General features: G+C 36.3%; 1 protein-coding gene and 1 pseudogene across 1 annotated transcript; one reads left to right on the forward strand and one right to left on the reverse strand.

The window, feature by feature from the left end:
• Positions 1-703: 703 nt before the first annotated feature.
• Positions 704-12,751, reverse strand: LOC145212945 (uncharacterized). Its single transcript, XM_080081192.1, has 5 exons — positions 12,641-12,751; positions 9,488-9,760; positions 2,070-2,231; positions 1,759-1,920; positions 704-1,589 (listed from the first exon to the last, which is right to left on the reverse strand). The coding sequence occupies exons 1-5, from the start codon at positions 12,749-12,751 to the stop codon at positions 1,569-1,571; spliced, it is 729 nt and encodes a 242-aa protein (XP_079937318.1). The 3' UTR covers positions 704-1,568.
• On the forward strand, positions 3,660-6,511 carry LOC145213729 (uncharacterized; annotated as a pseudogene).
• Positions 12,752-19,136: the final 6,385 nt, after the last annotated feature.

Below are 19,136 nucleotides of genomic sequence, written 5' to 3' on the forward strand. Positions count from 1 at the left end.
TAGTTTCGAAAGCAGGCCAACTGGGACGTGTAGGCTGCGCTATTAGTACTACACAATACTCATAACCAACTAAACAAAAATTATAATTGTTTTATTGGTATCAAAATTTGACTTATTATTCGCTTTCGTGCCATAAATAATCACCTCGCACGCCACGCCAGGGATTTCAGACCACTGAAACATCTACATATAATTGTTTTTAAGGATCTTTTTTATACCATGCACGGTTTTGAACAATCCGAGAAAAATCAGAGCCAGTATTTTTGTATAAAACATGACTACGTTTCGACAGTTACTTTTGAAATCATCAGGTCGTCAAAATTAAAAGCAACAGAAGGCATGCAACTAGGTGCCGCACAACGATAAAAAAAGGGGGAGACACGAAGTAAAAGGTAAAATCAATTAAATGGTGACAAAAAAACGCACGCAGATAGGTTGTAAACGGGTGTACCCGAGGCATAGCGCGACCGTTAGATGTTGAACAACAACCGCGACCGTAGATAGAGTGGTGCTTATTCATGATCGGATTATGTTGTTGTATGAACAAAGATTCAAGCAGCAGTGATTTGTGTCGGAGCTTGCCGGGGTTGAGCTCGACAAAAAGTTAAAAATTCTAAAAGATATATTTCTGTGACTGCGTTGAAAATGCGGTTATTTTGCAATAAAGGAAAATTTAAAAATTAACAACACTATGAGGGTTTTTTTAAGGTTTTGTTTGGGTGACCGCAAGTGTTTCATTTAAATACAAAAAATAGCCATTTGCAAATTTTGGGAAACCGCTGGAGAAAACACCTTAAAAAAAACGCTGGACACTACTTTTTTTTCGGATTGACCAACACATTTTACAAGCCCACAATTCAAAAAACACGCCAACCGATACTTACCAGACAGTTATTCATTAATGACGTAGGTTGTTCTGCATCTACAATAATTTGACACTCTTTTACATCTCACATAGAAATCAAATGCAGCACCTAATTAGCACCAAACAAACCAAAGTCTACACAAAACCGTTTACAAGAATTATAAAGACTTTAAAAGAAGCAAGAAAGACAAAGTCGTTTAATTTGAAAGGCATGGGACAAAAGCGAATGTATATTACATTTCTTTGTTATAATGCTATATAATATGTCTTTCTTCTGCAACATGAGACATGCGATTAACGATGAAATTGTTTCCGCAGCATAGCCTACGGGTATAGTTTTAATGCAGAAAGTTGGTTGGGCAATTATGGTTGTAACCTCATAAATGGGCTGTCAGTTATAAGTGTTATTAAAATATTCTTCCTTTTTTAAATAAGATATGAATGGTCGAACAGTGGCAAAATTAAGATTCTATATTTAAAAATTAACACGAAACAGGGTGAATCGGACTTCCTTGGTAACGACGCTTTAAAAGAAAAAAGAAATTAACTTTTGCTGATTATATATTTTATTCAAAATCTTTTTGTCTGAAACATCATTAAAAACTTTTTTTTAAGTTAAAGCAAAGTTCGTGTTGATATAAAGTTTAAAGCTGAAATTTAGATGTCCAGGAATTCTTTAGATCGCGACGAAGTCATTCACTCATTAAAAATCGATGGTTGATTTCTGAAAGTACAATAAAATCACTTTTTAACAATAAATGAAAATATTTTATGTAATCTACAGCCTACAAAGTCAACCACGACAAACTTATAATTTAGTAACTTTATGACGTAATCGTGTTTACGTCATCATTATTTTTACACACGACTTAGTGTTTTGAAGGTTGACTTACGGGAAGTCCGAGTCTTTTCAATTCTTCGTGTAAAATCTGTTTCCGATCTTTAGAAATCGCGCAACCCCTCGGCCCCAATTTCACAACTTTGTTTAAAATACCAGAAATTAATTTTACTTCCTCATCTCCTAAATAGTTGCCCCTCAGATCAAGAAATTTCATCTGCGCAAAATTTAATGATTATTTGTTACAAATTTATTAAAATTTAAAGTCGCAAATGACATAATGTCACGTGATGAGCGACGTCATTGTGTTTTTTATTATTTTCTTAATTTATATTCAGGTTTAGTAATATTACCAAAATATCCTACCGGCGTTTCCAGTTCCTTAATTTCTCCGCATAAAACTTTCAAACCAGTCGCAGAAATCCCGCAAGCCATCAGCTCCAATCCCTCAACTTTGTTTAAAATAACAGAAATTATTTTGACCTCCTCATCTCCCAACTCGTTGCCACCCACATCAAGAAATTCCATCTGCGCAAGATTTTATGATTATTTGTTGCAAATGTGTTCAGGCAATTGTAAGCTAACAACTAGAAGGGTGGCTCAGCACAGGGCTTCTCAGACTGATTCAACTGTGGTAGTATAATTTTGAGGTCGCAAAACATTATGCGCTATTATGTCAGTCACAATAAATGGCATACTCGCGTACATTTATCGTTTAAACATCATTCCCGTGTAAAGACTATACCAGGGGTGCACAACCTGCGGGCGTGAACATGTTTATTGGAATATATGTACTGGCGGCTGTGACGTGAATAAAAACTCTTTTACCAAATATTTGGATTTTTCAACTGCTCTAAACACATTTTGTGGAACTTTAAAGAATATTACCAGTCTAGTAGCCATATGCGCCAGACTTTATGTGAGCAAAAAATGCAAAAAAAGCAGATACCACAATCTTCACAATATAGATTATAACGTCATAAAGCTAAGACTGTCAATCTGTGTATCAAGTTAAAAATTATTTTAGGCATTTTAGGAGCTATTAGATGGTATAAATGTATATATAATATGTAAGTATTTCTTTACATCAGTAATTTTAAAACACAAGCAAGCAGGCAGTTGGTGGCCGTGGGTGAAATAAAGATCTCTGATGCGGCCATCATAGCGAAAAGGTTGTGTAACCCTGGGCTTTACCCATCAAGGTGTCGTGTAGAAATTTCTGTGTTAAAATGGGGTCGGAGCAAGAAAGTTTGAGTAGCCCTGGCTTAGCACATATTGTGATTGCATATACACTATAACCTTTCTTAAAACAATAACATATATCCTACACTTGTTTTACGTTGGGTCCCATATCATCCACTGTCTTTTATAATCTTGGTTGTTTCTGCAAGCAGAAATGCATGGGTCCCCACATATGCAAAGTTGTAAATAATGCAATTCAAGAGATAACTATGAGAAAGTGTGGCATTGTAACGTCAAACACAGTGATCGGTACTGTGCATAAATAAATATGCTATATATGTGTAGTGCAAACAATTTAAATTCATTTCATTCATACATTTTTGAACGTTTTTCTATTTTATGGTCTATCTGAGACACAACAATCAGCTCCCATTAATGGTGAATTGCACCAGATTTTATGATCTAGTGGGGTAAATGGTGGGGCAACATGGTGAAAGACAACATTCTACACCTATAAATTACACACCCTCCAAGCTATTCAAATTTCATTCAACTCCGACATTGTTTAAAAAATTCACCCATTTTTGGGAGCTAGTGGGGTAACTGATGAGGTTTAACACCCAAAATTATAAAATATGAAACCACAATGGCCCAATCAACAGTCTAGTAAAATATTATCCAAATCTGACAATGCTTAAAATTGTGACCACTAGAGGTGTTATTAGCAACACTTGATAATGTTTCTGACATCATAACCCCTCTCGCGAGACAAGTCAGACACTCGTAGAGTGCGCATCTAAATGGAGAAGGCAAGTGCGAGCTATGCACAGGCGACTGTGAAAAGCGCAGGGAGTGCGCTAAGAAGACCAAACTGTTTAAGTTTTAAAGCGGATAGAATGCTTAAACCTGAAGATCTATGGAAATTATTAAAGGAGATAGATTTTCCAATCAAAAAAGTTCTGGGAATTGCGGAAATGAAAGGAACGCAGGTCGATGTGACCTGCACAACTAGACAGAACGTCTTGGAACTGCAAAACAAGCTCGCTGAAGTAGAGTATATAAAAAGTGTTCGACTATACGAAAGTGACATTATCAATGTTGGAATTGGATGGGTTCCTATTCCCTTCAATAACGAAAAAATTGCTGAGGCACTGAGCCAACGGTATGGGGAAGTTAAAAAAAATGACCCACAGGAAGAACAAGGAAGGACTACTTTTAGGTATGCGTATAGCATCCATGAATAAATCTGATATATTAGTAAACCCCATCCCGAGCTATATCACAATTCATGGATACGAGTTTTTCGTAACCTATCATGGACAACAATTCACGTGTAAATATTGTGGGGAGGTTGGACACAAACAAGTCAATTGTGCTAAACGGAAAAACGATTATCCAGAACTACAAAACAAAAGTAACGCACAGAAGAGAAATCACGAAAGGGAGAGAAATGAATCTGGGTCAAACCTTATCAGGACCAGCTCACCTGCGCCACTCGAGCGCGTGGAGCCCACTCCTGATAAGAACTTTCCAACTGATAGATTACAGGTCGTGAAAGATAAAGAAACACAAAACAAGCATGGAAACCACGCCATCAACGAAACTGAAACTACCACAGGGCATCTCTCCCCGAGGGTTGAAGATAATAACCCAAACCTTCAGAATACCAATCTTAAAAAGCGAGGTAGAACAAGCCCCGAGATCTTGCCCAACAGCAAGTCGCAAAGTTTATGCGAAACCCCGATCCCACTTGTATGCCCTGAATGTCATGCCGAGAGTTTCTTGGCCCCATATTCAGCGCATTTCTATTGCTACAAATGCAAGAATGACTTCAGTATTGTAAAGGCTTGTTGCGACGAAGAAACTTCTATATTGGTACCGATGAAAGAAAAGACAATTAACTGCCCAAAATGTCAATCGTTCATGCGACGGATGCCCTGCTGCAAGCAACTTCAACCGGAGTTTACCACTGAGGGAAATCTATTCGAATGCATACAGTGCGAAAGGTATTCTATTGCATGTGTGTGTAAAACTATCAATCCCGTCCCCCATCTCACAATGAGCAAAGAGTGCTCCAATTACCTTTGTAAATATAAATTGATTCACTGTAGTTGCGGAAAAAAATCGGCTGAATGCATCGAACCGAGCAAACCATATAGATGCTCATGCGGGTTCGAGTATGAATGGGATATGGACCTAGGGGTGGAACGGATTTGAGTACTGGACTGTTTGTGTAGTTAATTTGTGTGTTTTTTCCTAATGTCTATCACTGTCGCTTCTTTTAACGTTGCTGGAATCCGTGACCCAACTAAACGAAAAGCAATCTTTAAGTATATTAGAGATAAAAAAATATCATGTCACCCTAATACAGGAAACCCATTGTTCTCATAAAGATGAAAAACTTTGGCAGATGGAATGGGGTGGAGAAATCGTTTGGGCACATGGTACAAATCGTAGCAAGGGTGTGGCCATATTATTTTCGAAAAACCTAACATACTCGGTGACTAACCATGCAGCTGATCCGAACGGGAGGTTTTTGATTACATCGGTCAAAATCGGACATAGAAAATTAACCATAGCAAATATTTACGGACCGAACAACGACAATCCAGACTTTTTTAATAGCTTTTTTACCCACCTAATATCAGCTGCTGACGGCGACATGATTGTAGGAGGGGACTTTAACATCATCTTAAATGCAGCTTTGGATAAAAATCGTGGGCCCCTCATGCAAACAAAAATGCGCGAGTCACTGTGCAGGCATATATGAGTACTCTTAAGCTATATGCTGCATTTAGACATCGACATGGCGATTTGAGAAAGTACTCGAGGATTCAAACCAATCCAATGGTGGCGACCCGTAATGACTTCTTTTTAACTTCAAAATCGTTATTACCCAATGTTACGGGCGCTAATATCGTCACAGGTATTATGTCTGATCACAAAATCGTGACCATAACCTTAAATGTGGTACCTAATGTACACGGTAAAGGCTACTGGAAGCTCAACACGCGTCTGCTAGATAATAACCAATACATTGAACTAATGAAAAAAACGATAAAGGATTACCTAATAACCAACCCGGCAAATCACGTTAACCCCCACACTCGATGGGATGCTCTTAAAGCGGTTATTCGCGGCGCATCCATTCGTTTTAGCGCACAGGTGAAAAAAGAAAACATTGCTCGTCAAAACGAACTTGAACAGGGTATAAATGCGCTTGAAGACGAATTAGTCCGCGTCAATCCTGCAGATCCTAAAATGGTGCTTGAGTTGACACAGCTAAAAAACGATCTAGATAATTTGATTGAAAATAAAACTAAGGGTGCGATTGTAAGAAGCAGGGCCCTGTGGGCCGAAAAGGGTGAAAACAGTACAACGTATTTCCTTAATTTAGAAAAGCGCCACGTTGATAAAAATCGATCAACAGACTAAAGACGGACGACCGAACGCATACCGATCAACAAACCATATTAGAGGAGCCAAATTTTACGAGGACCTTTACGAAAAACGCGAATCAAACTTTTCTTATTCCCAAGTTACCCAGCATCTGGTCAATTTACACCTCCCTACATTAAAATCGAAACAGGTCGAGACAAGCGACAGCCCAATTACTCAAGAAGAAATTTGGGGTGTAATTCACAAAATGCCAAGAAACAAGTCGCCAGGCCTGGATGGTTTACCGGCCGAATTTTATCATATATTCTGGCCGGATATTAAAATCGTATTTGCTGACGCATGGGCCTACACTGAAAAAACTGGTAATTTTAGCCCAAGCCAAACCCAAGGGGTCGTTACACTTATTCCCAAACCGAGAAAAGACCCACTAATCGCATCCAATTACCGACCTATCTCCTTACTGAACACCGACTATAAAATAATATCAAAAACCATTAACAACAGGATTAAATCTCATATCGACAGTTTAATTAGCGAAAATCAAAATGGTTTTATGAAAGGAAGATATATCGGCGATAACCTTCGCTTGCTCTTTGACATCATGGATATTTGTGATTTTTATCAAATTCCAGGGGCGGTACTTTCACTAGATTTTTTCAAAGCGTTTGATACCCTGGATTGGAACTATATTTATTCTGTTTTAAACGTCTTTGGGTTTGGACAGAATCTTACAAACTGGATAAAATGTTGTTACGCACGACCTACGAGCAGGATTATTAACAACAACTTCCTATCGCGGGAAATTAGGATCAAAAGAGGTGTAAGACAGGGCGATCCGCTGTCTCCAACACTTTTTTTGTTGTGCATAGAATGTTTGGCTGCGGCCTTGCGCAATGATTCCTATGAAGGAATACGACTAAACAATCGCGAATTTAAAGTTTCACTTCTCGCTGATGATACTCTAATTTTTTTAAGAGGAGAACCATCCGAATTCGACAAAATATTTCGCGTATTAGACACGTTCTCAGGGATGTCCGGCTGCACGATTAACATGGAAATATCGCTAGCGTTCTATATAGGATCAAAGCGCTTGTCCAATCAAAAACCCTACGCGGACAAAGGTCTCTCATGGCCTCAAGAGTCCTTTCGATATCTTGGCATTGAAATTCCCATTAATGACCCCAATCAGTTGTTTTCTTTAAACTTTGGGAAAGTAATCGACAAGATCAGCACAATTTTAAATATTTGGTCCTCACGTGGTTTGACCCTCTTGGGCCGCATCTGTATTTTAAAAACTTTAATAATCCCCATGTTGATTTATAAAGTTAGTGTGGTCCCCATCAATTTACCGAGCGAGTTTCTACGCAAACTAAAAACTAAACTGTTTCAGTTTGTGTGGGGTTCGAAATGGGAACGAGTTAAACGGAAAACGCTTATCGCAAACCTGGAACAGGGAGGGGCAAACATGTTAGATGTAGAAACTTACATTTTGGCCTTAAACCTCAAATGGGGGTCAAAATATTTCGACAAAACCTATAGCGCCCCTTGGAAACACTTGGAAACAAGTGTCATATCTAAAATGGAGTTAGAATGTTGGTTTCGAGGCAATCTACCTACAACATCAAAACAATGCTCGCAGATTATTCCCCTTCGAACAGTTAGAAAAACCATTACTAATTGCAGAAAGCTAATGCAAATAATGGAACTGACCGAACCCTATACTAGATCGCTGTGGGCCAGCAAAACCGTTGCTCTCAAATCTGGAACGTTTTATGTAAAATCGCTCATTAACGCCGGAATTCTGGATCACTCAAACTTATTAGATAATGCCGGAGAATATCTATCATATGATGAACTGGCGATACAATTTAATTTTACACCGAACAACAACGACTTTAAAAACTTTATTAAAATGATAGCGGCTCTGCCACCGAATTGGGATCGAACAAATGATAACTCCGGCGAAAAAACAAGTTTGGTAAATTTGTGCAACGAGTTCTTTCAAACATTTGACTCTCCCAAAGCGGTTTATACTAAACTTAAAAACTATACGACGGTTCTCCCTGAAAAACAGAAACAAAGCTGGGAGCGGGAATTGGGTATTGCGTCAAATACAACCCAGTGGGAAAAACTGTACCTAATCAACTACAACTCGACAATGGAAACCAAATTGCGCTCCCTCCAGATAAAATTGAATTTACGTGCCGTTGTGACCAACGATGTTTTGTATTCATTTGGAGTTACAGATACAGACCAATGTGTTTTCTGTAAAAGTGAAACCGAAACGATGAGTCATATATTTTTTATGTAGCCTAATCATGTGCAGAGTTATTGGGAAGAGGTCTTTGCATGGATCTTGGCGAAATTTTTAATTCCCCTTAAAGTTAATCATGTATACGCTTTATTTAAGATATTTAACGAATCTAAATTATTGAACTGTTTACTATTGTGTACACGCTTTGTAATTTATCGTTGCATGTACGCGAAAACACTTCATAGACTCTCGTTGCTCCAACACACTGTGAAATCAGTCAAGAAATCTGAATACACTGCGGCTTTAAATAGCAAAAACCTTCCTAAGTATAAAGCAAAATGGGCAGGTCATTATTTTTTTTGTCGCTACTTATCTATAAGTGCTATTTATTTTAACGCTCGTTTACCCTTCCCATTGTGTATGTTTTTTCTTCCTTGCTAATAAAAGCTCATGTCACAAAAAAAATCATAACCCCTCTGACTGGCATTTGCAAAAACGTCCACACAAGTGCCACATGTTGTGTTGACTTTATTATACTATTGCACCACAGAAATCTTTAGTTTGTGGTGCGCAGCAACATAGCAAAACGTTTTACATTTTGGGGTCCAGCGGGGTAAATATTGGGGTTATCAAGTCAAACGAAGCAGATGGCACATCTACATAACTATATCTACCATCTGTAAAAGTTTCATCCAAATCCACCAAAGAGTTTATGCCAAAGGTGCATGGAAAAACTTTGGCGGAAAAAATAAAAAATAACTGAGTGAAATCAAGATGTGTCCCCTTCAGGGAAAGGGCCCCATAACTACATTCTGTATATGTGATTTTAAAGTGTGTTGAGAAAAACATTATAGAAATATTTTTAACCGTTGTAAACCAGTTTCTAGTAATACAACAGTTAAATCATAAAACTTGTCCAAAACAAAAAGTTATAAAGCTTGTGACAAACCTTGTAATTAAGTTTACTTATTCCCCCACAAATTATCCTCAGTGAATCCAAGTTCAGGTTGCACCGGCAAAGATCAAGCTCCTTAACAGGTCCACACAACCTTGGAAGGATTTGACCCAAAGCGTGAGCTGTACTAGATGTGAAGGGAGTGTTGCGAAAATAAAACTTCAAAGGAAGAAACTTAGCAAGATAATCTTTCTCATAATCTTTCTTTCTCAATCTTTTCCCTGGCCGAGTTATGTTTAAACGCTTTGTGATATCAGAGGTAAAGTCCTCAAATGTTACAAATATGATTTTAAAGCATGACAGTACAAGCGAGTTTTTAACGAAACGTAATTTTGTTTCAAAGACAGATAGATTAATTATTTGACAATATATCGAGGAAAACAACCAAAACTAATACAAAATTCAAATAGAATGTACATTTATCCCATTTTTTTCCGTATAACCAGCAAACTAAAACATCCCACCATCAGTTTAAGTATGTGTGTCTTTCATCTTGTAAACTAGAGTGGTGCAATCCAACGAGCAGGCCAAATGCTGCATATGAACAATACATTAGCGGCCAACACAAATGTGTGGCTTAATACAAAGTGCAGCAGTACTGCAACGGTGCGATTTCATTTCATTTTAGTTGTTAAAAGTGTAATGCATTTTGCAATTCAGTTTTCCATGCAGCCAATGGTCAGGTTAATTAATGACTTTTGCACACATATAACATAATTTTTTTGTAATGCGTTATTTAATCTAATTTGTATGGTAATATGATTACTGTTAGTTGTAGTTCTCCAGATATAAAGTCAGGAAAAAGAGTTTCTAGCTACCTTAAGTTATCATGGGTAAATAAACAAATGTCCTTGGTGCTGCCACAAAAACGTTACATTCCACAGTTCAAATAACAATTGTAAGAGGGCCTAAAATTTGAACCCGAAACAAATCTTGAACCCCCAAAAGAAATTTAGAATTACTAAAGTTAAGTTATAACACAAGAGCGACCTAAACTACGCCCATTTTGGTTCACACTGAAGCCCAAACTTGATCCAAAAATCTGTTTTTTTAATGTTTTTCAAGGCTAAAAGTAAATTATAATTTTCGACTAAAAGCGCTTTATTTGGACACATGATATACGAGCCTGTCTGCTAGTGCTACTTTAACATAAAACACACCCTTACCTATCAGTTGATGTCTAGTGATGTTGGTTTTCATGCGTTTTATTATGGTTGCGAAATTGTGTACGCTTGTCTAAAAAAAAAAAATAGTTGCATTCGTGGCAAAAGGTTAAAATCAGTATACATAGGGATCGGCAATAGAGATTACTACATTGTTGACATTCTGTGTAAGCTGTATTTTTTACTTTGTTATACTAAATGAGCCTACAAAAAGTCAACTAGTCCGATGCATATGTCTACTTGACCAGTAACATGAATTCTTCCAAAAAACATGTAGCCAGTAGACATGTACCGAATATTCGGTTTGCCGAATTTATTCGACCGAATCGGTAATTTTTACAAAGATTCGGTTTCGGCCGAATAATTTGTTGCGATTCGGCCGAAACCGAATCTTTTCCGAACACACATTTAAAGCGTTAAACGTGTCCTTTCTTCTCAGTAACAACGAAAATGTCGGGTTGGCAATCGTGCTTGGGGTCAATGCGCACCAATCACTATATTTTTTGACATATTGACGCTTTTCCCACTGCAGACAAAAAATCAGTTTTCCATTGCCGGGTTGGCAATCGTGCTTGGGGTCAATACGCGTCAATAATTATATTTTTTGACATATTGACGCTTTTCCCACTGCAGACAAAAAATCAGTTTTCCATTGTCGGGTTTGCAATCGTGTTCGGGGTCAATGCGCGTCAATCATTATATTTTTTGACATATTGACGCTTTTCCCACTGCAGACAAAAAAATCAGTTTTCCATTGTCGGGTTGGCAATCGTGCTTGGGACAATGTTAAACCCCACAGAACTAAAATACGGACGAAACACAACCAGCATTCTGCACTAATTGTCTGGTAGATAAACTTCTGCTTTCATGTCAAACGCGTAGGATACGACTTTGCGTGACGTCATATATGATTCGGTTGATTCGGCCGAATTTATTCGGCAAAACCGCCGAATATTCGGTTTCGGCCGAATCGAAATTTCGCCGATTCGGTACATCACTAATTGCCAGTGTAAAAATCTAAGTACAGAAATTTTAATCAATGTATGGTCGCCTAAAACCCTTGTGTTGATGTAAAGAACAGTTAATACCCAGAAACCTGCTCAATCAAGGATTAATATCACAACCCTATTATACATTTGCGGGCTGCTAAGTAACAAAGCAATAGCCAAGTATTGCTTTAGTTGCAACTTACAACACATGCATTGCTTGTACATAAAAAGCTATGATCTGCGTAACTTTGTCTAAAAAAAAGCACAGAACCCTATGTAAATAAAAGAATGCGCAACATTTTGGTTACATTAAAGTTGGCCCGCGCGGATTCCGGAATCACAAACATTATTAAATTTGTTTTTGAATCACTGCTATTTTAGCCTTGTTTTAAGTAAAACATCTATAAAATCCATTAGAATGGTACAATCAAATTCAAAGGCATACAACTGGAAGAAATATGTGTAAATTATCGGGGATTTTTATGCAAAGTTACCAAACATACAATTTACCTGCATTTTCTTCCTCCGAGATTTGACGATTCTAGTAAGAGAAAAAAACAGTGTTCACCCAAAAATGCTTTTATTGTGCAATAAGTAAACATGCAGATTATTAGAAAGGATGGCTTTCCTACATATATTTATTTCACATATTCTATGTCACATTTAACCACTTTACTACACATTTGTTTTTGCAATAAACAATTGAGTCCCCACATGCATTTTATGCATTTGGTTACGGTACAAAGATTGTGCGAACAATCGACACCCATAAATGTCAAAATCGACAAACTTTCCAAATTGTCCAATTTGAATCTTTAAAAGCTTGTAAGGCAAATGTTGGACTATCGAGTCAAACCAAACGAATGGCACATCTACGAAGAATTTCATTCAAATCCATCAAACATTTCAAGGCAAAAAGGGGTGAACAAATAACAAATCAAATAAAATGAAAATGTGTCCCAATCAAAAAAAAAATTTTTTTCACAAAATTTTACCAAAACATTCTTGGGCTGATCATTCACTTCACTCGAATCCAGCATCCAGGGTTTAGGTGAGACATCATGTGTCTGACAATCATGCATGCGACTGCTTCCAGCTTTTTCCATAGTGCTTTTATGTCACTGATATATTCATAACTTAAACACAACAGTGCTTCTTTTTTGTCATTAAGGGTGTTGATTTTGTTGCAATTTACCAATGTTTTTCATGTCACAAAAATATTTTAAAACATTTTTAATAATTCATTTGCTGTTTTTATTCTAAACCCTCACCCAGACCCTAATAGTCCTAACCGTCAACATTTTTTTAAGTATTTTAGAGCAGCCCATGTGTGTGTTACAGAAGCATTCATAAAGCTAAAAGTGTATTTCATTATCATGATAGAAAGCAATACATTATCTACATTTAAACAAACAAGTCACAATAAAAACTTCAAAAAATATATATATAGTTTTTAATTTGTAAAGTACAGCAAAGACTGTGGATAAACATAGCAACATACTGGATATATCAAGTATATACTAAGCTATCTTCACAGCTAAAACTTGCCAAATTTCAATGACCACTAATTAAACCACAACTATCCAATAACTAATCAAAAAAAATTTTGAGGCTTTATGTTGAACCAATCATCTGTTTCTGGCCTAGTACACTAATAAAGCCACTACTGAGTTGATTGCTCTTTCTTTGGTGTCTTTGTTGTTTTTTAATAAAGTGCAACCTTTGTGACAAAAACTTGCTTGGTAAACATAAATAAATGATCTATTTAAAGCCAGTGGCGACTCGTGCCTAAAATTTCTGGGGGTGCTATTACTGCTCCAAATTTTAGCCTTTGCTGCTCCAAATTTTAGAACAAATATAAGTTGGCAATATATAGAAAAGCCGCATTTGTAGTTTTCTATCCATTGTTTTGTGTACAAAAACAAGTAATACGAATCTTAATCGGCAACTCCATTGTGACATAATGTTTGTTACGCAATAATGTACACGAGTGTAAACAGCAGATGGTATCATTGGAGAATGGAGAATTTTGTTTACTTGCACAGTGACAGACCAAACTCAGCGGTTGTAAATACAGTAAAACACAACAACAGTACATAGAAAAAACAATATTAATAAATGAGTCGAAAAAGGTCGAAGTATTTCAGTAGGACAGCATTAAAGTAAAACTGGTTATAGCAATGACTACTAACTAACACACTTGCTATTCAGTCATTAACATGGTCATGTATCATTTAGGTAACTTATAGCCACAGTCAGCATTTTCAAAATATTTTATGACACTTCACAGATTATAATTGCCACAAAAAAACTAGTCATAAAGCTTTTTATTTGTATCATAACTGACAAATACAACAACCACATTACATTTGAGTCAGAACTTCAACATCATCTTTTCTTAATTTTTGTGTACAACTATTAATTGTTTGTAAGTTTCTTAACTGCTAAACTTTCTGCTTTATTTGGTGGCAAATAGCTCATAATTCCTTTTTTGAAGTGCAAAACTCAGTAAGCTTTGAAAATTAATACACTCTCACTTAAATTTAAAACATATTATCAAACCTTGTGCTTCTATTTTACAACCAAAATGAATCATAATACTATAGTTTAACCAAATAATTGACAGCTTCTTCCTTGATTTCCAAATGACAACCAAGAAACTATTTTTTTTTCTATTTAGTGCTATCACTGCAAGTGCAAGTCTTTTTGGAAGTAATGGTGTTCCTTACCAAAGTTTGCATCCTTTACGGTGTTGACAACAACTGTTTTGCCTTTGAGAGGCTCATGGAAGTTGCTGGCTAACTGGCTTTTCGTTTTAAAAGTTTTAGTAACTTTTCTAACAACAGGATATACTTGGTGGTCACTACTATCTCCCCTGTAGAATGTTCATTCTTCAGAAACATTTCCTGTGAAGCAATTCAGCAGCTACTGTTTAGAGAAACAGTACATATCCACTATTTCAACACACAAGATTGCACTTGGTTGCAAATACTATCCACATGGTGTGTTAAGAAACCAAAACTTGAAATTGTCATCACTAAGGTATTTCACAATTCCTGTTGCTTGTGCAATTGTTTGTTCTGCATTTAATATTACCTGAATTTCAGTAAGGCATTTAACTTCACAGTCACAAAGCTTTTTTGTCTTTGTTAGCATTCAAAACTAAAACTGAGTAGTTCTTGTGGTTGCTTATTCCAGCATAACATAGTTAAATATTTAGAATAGCAGATGTTTCATCCCAATTGTCTTTACTTTTTATTCAGGTTGTTATTGTAAAGGTTAATCGGGATTTTTCAAAAGGTTAGATGACCTATTTTCTTTTTCAAGGTGGTAGATACACTTTTTAAGTAGACACACTTTTTTGGTAAATACACTTTTTTTCACCCTTTTTATTTCAATGATCACTGCAAAAACTGAAGCCCGCTTACTGTCGTCTTTAAAAAAACACGACTAACCTTCAAAGAATAAATTAAAAGATGGTAAAATAATTATTTAACTGTACTCACTGTCGAACTTAAGAACGGGTTTGGCTTTGTAGCACAGTAAACCCGGAACAGACAACACTGAACTGAAGGCCAGTGGCAAAATTAGGATTTCTGTTGTTGACAATTAACTCGAATCAGGGTAAAACCCACTGATCTCTATAAACACTGGATTGCGCTACTCCGTTGAACGGTTGGGTGATTTTTGAAGCAAATTGAAGCGTAATGGCGGCTGAAAAGGAAGCCCCAAAAATGCATTGCGGGCAATGGGGAGAGAGTGGAAAAATGACGATAATTTTTATTTTAGGCATTTGTGTAGCGATTTTTGCAGATATGATTTGTAGATTAATAGGACGCATGTATTCCAGTGTGCAATAACCAATAAATATGTGTAGATTGACTGTGATGTGTATTAGTGTATGTGTACTGGGAATACATTATTCAATTAATGTTGAAATAAATCTGTATTAAGTGGTAATAAATGTTTTATTGTGCAATATAAGTAGTTTACATGCATTTATTAATATTTAAGACACAAATCCAACAAGAATGGCTATTTTCTTCACACAAGATTATGTGATACTTTATTTAGCATCACCTTGTGCTGATCCAAACTGCTGTTTTTGATTGTCAACAAAGTCTTGGAGCTAAAATATGGCAGTTTAAAAGTTTTTTTGTAGTAGGTTCAACATTATTTTGCTTCTATGTTACAAACCATAAATCTAGTAAGCTCACAACTAGCTCATTTAATCTACCCTTTTCGGTTTGCAACCAACATGTGTTGAATAATTTTTTTCTAATGTTGTGAATTCTCAAACTACAAACTCTTAACAAAATTCTAATATATCAAAGAGATACATGTGCATATAAATGCATTTAAGACATCATAGCAGTTAGGGTGGACAAGTTTAACTACCCAAATGAGTTGCCTATTTATGTACTATTTCAGTCAGAATCAGGAAATATTGTTTTTATTCTACTTAAAATGCAATTTTCTGCAAAAACACACCTGCACACCAGTTATCACCAACACTTAAATTCTTGCCAAACAGGACTGGAGGCAACAAATACACCAGCCAAGTTCATACAGATATCCTGTATTTTTTGCAAAATAAAAAAACAACCTCAAAGTTGTTTAAGTTTAAAATGTGCAGCATATCATGTTACAGGCAGTGTCAGAAATGATTACAAAACATACACAGTGGAAGTAGAACAGTATACACACAAAAAATATTTAATCTGATTCCAATCCCTCTGTAGTGTATTTGTTGTCGGCTGTATTTAATCTTGCAGTGTCATAAAGCTTGAGGGTTTGGGAGGAGACTGAAACATTCCAGTGGATTTTTACCAGAGACAGTAAAGGTTGCTTATGGGAGAAATATAAACCCTATTATGTCTGAAATGGTTGGAAACAAATTTATGATAAATGTAAAATGGAATTGCAAAAGTTCATAATATCACTATGGCAAGATAATAAAGACCCAAACCAAATGCACTCAATCAAGAAAAAAAAGTCAAATAGTGTTAAAATAGTTGAAATATTATTTTAGTTTTTGTGATTTTAATTAAAATGTTATTCCACATGTTGGTCAGAATTTCCTGAAGTTTGATAACAGTCAAAAACAGCAGTTTGGATTAGCACAAGGTAATGTCACACAAAGAATTACATCATCTTGTGTGAAGGAAGTAGCCATCTTGTTGGATTCATGTCTAAAATACTTAAAAAAGCACGCAAACCACTTATATTGCATCATAAAACATTTATTTCCACTTAGTAATGATTTATTTCAACACTAACTTAATAACGTAAATCCAGTACACCTACGCTAATACACATCACAGTCAATCTACGCATATTTATAGGTTATTACACACTCCAATACATGCGTCCTATTAATCTACAAATCATATCTGCAAAAATCGCTATACAAATGCCTAAAACAAAAATTATCGTCATTTTTCCACTCTCTCCCTATTGCCCGCAATGCATTTTTGGGGCTTCCTTTTCAGCCGCCATTACGCTTCAATTTGCTTCAACCGTGACGGCCAGTAGCGCAATCCAGTGTTTATAGAGATCAGTGGTAAAACCACTGATCTCTATAAACACTGGATTGCGCTACTCCGTTGAACGGTTGGGTGATTTTTGAAGCAAATTGAAGCGTAATGGCGGTTGAAAAGGAAGCCCCAAAAATGCATTGCGGGCAATGGGGAGAGAGTGGAAAAATGACGATAATTTTTATTTTAGGCATTTGTGTAGCGATTTTTGCAGATATGTTTTGTAGATTAATAGGACGCATGTATTCCAGTGTGTAATAACCAATAAATATGCGTAGATTGACTGTGATATGTATTAGTGTATGTGTACTGGGAATATAGTATTCAGTTAATGTTGAAATAAATCATTATTAAGTTGTAAAAAATGTTTTATTGTGCAATATAAGTAGTTTACATGCATTTATTAATATTTAAGACACAAATTCAACAAGAATGGCTATTTTCTTCACACAAGACGATGTGATACTTTATGTACCATCACCTTGTGCTGATCCAAACTGCTGTTCTTGATTGTCAGCAAAGTCTTGGAGCTAAAATATGGCTGTTTAAAAGTTTTTTTGTAGTAGGTTCAAGATTATTTTGCTTCTATGTTACAAACCATAAATCTAGTAAGCTTACAATTAGCTCATCTAATATACCCTTTTCAGTTTGCAACCAACATGTGTTGAATACATTTTTTTTTAATGTTGTGAATTCTCAAACTACAAACTCTTAACAAAATTCCAATATCTCAAAGAGATACATGTGCATATGAATGCATTTAAGACATCATAGCAGTTAGGGTGGACAAGTTTAACTACCCAAATGAGCAAGGATGGCAGTACGGTACGGTACGGTACGATGGTACGGTACGGTACGCAGCAAATTTCATCAAAAAGTACGGTACGTAGGTACGGTACGCAAAGAAAGCTAAGGTACGGGTACGGTACGTGGTACGGTCGATCACTAGAGCGTACCACCGTACCAAAAGCGTACCGTACTACCGTACTGGTACGCATATTAAACGTTGATTAAACGGTCATTTTTGAATCGTTACCATTTGCAGATAATATCAAAATTGTCTGAAACTTGAATTTAAGTTGTTTGAAACATGATTTTATCACAGTGCCCTGTATCAAAATAGGGCTCAAATAAGCTTATGACGTCACTGCTTAATAATGTGTGCTTACTATGCAGAAGGAGGGTTACACGCATAGGCGACGACTGCCGAGTGGGCGGTGGTGGGGTGGGTTAAGTACGGTGGCGGCCACTGCGGAAATTTTGATTTGTTTGTAGCGGTATAGTACGAAACATCGTAAAATCGGAAGAAATTTGGAAACTAAACAAGCATGCTGACAAAAAAGCAACAAAACGGATGTTAACTACAACGTGTTTTGGTTAGAGCTTTGTTTATGACGTCAAACAAATTGTTGACAGTGAATGTATGGCCACTATTATGTACAATGCGATTGTACTGTAATGAATGGTTAGTTTAGACTTAAGGTGATACAGGAGCAACAATTTGATGAAACATTTTCTATAAACGTTGCTAAACGAATAAAACGTTATAGCAAATTGTTTCAACTGAATATTTTTTAAAGAAATGTTTTTTTAAGAATTTAACGAATCTTACATTCTATTGAAAGTTTCTTGGGCTTTAAAGTGGGTTCGTGTGCTTGTACGCATTAGTGACGTTACAAAAAGTGACGTCATAATTTACGTCCGCCACCTTGCATTTTTATATAACTCGGCGCCTGTGGTTACACGTACCGTAGACGTATTATTAAAACGCGCAATTGATTCTTCAGTTAGTTGAAAAAGCTAGTGTTGTAGTCTCTTCCGCACCAATGATTTAAAGAAACATGCTGTTGAAAATTACACACAGTCACTGCACGAGCCCATCGTAGAAAACGGATCAACCTTTCATTTCGAATAAGCTGGTTGTAATGGGACAGCTTGTTTAGAGTTTAGACAA

Source organism: Phallusia mammillata, chromosome 2 (genome assembly GCF_965637545.1).
Source record: "Phallusia mammillata chromosome 2, kaPhaMamm4.hap1.1, whole genome shotgun sequence".
Classification (NCBI taxonomy): domain Eukaryota; kingdom Metazoa; phylum Chordata; class Ascidiacea; order Phlebobranchia; family Ascidiidae; genus Phallusia; species Phallusia mammillata.

What these genes read in the sequence shown, in the direction of transcription:
- LOC145212945 (XM_080081192.1), bottom strand. Translation starts at nt 12,751, where the DNA reads ATGGAAAAAGCTGGAAGCAGTCGCATGCATGATTGTCAGACACATGAT. An exon ending in ATCAGCCCAAGAATGTTTTG is followed by an intron (nt 9,761 to 12,640) that starts GTAAAATTTTGT and finishes GTAACATTTGAG; the next exon opens with GACTTTACCTCTGATATCAC. An exon ending in TAAGTAAACTTAATTACAAG is followed by an intron (nt 2,232 to 9,487) that starts GTTTGTCACAAG and finishes AATCTTGCGCAG; the next exon opens with ATGGAATTTCTTGATGTGGG.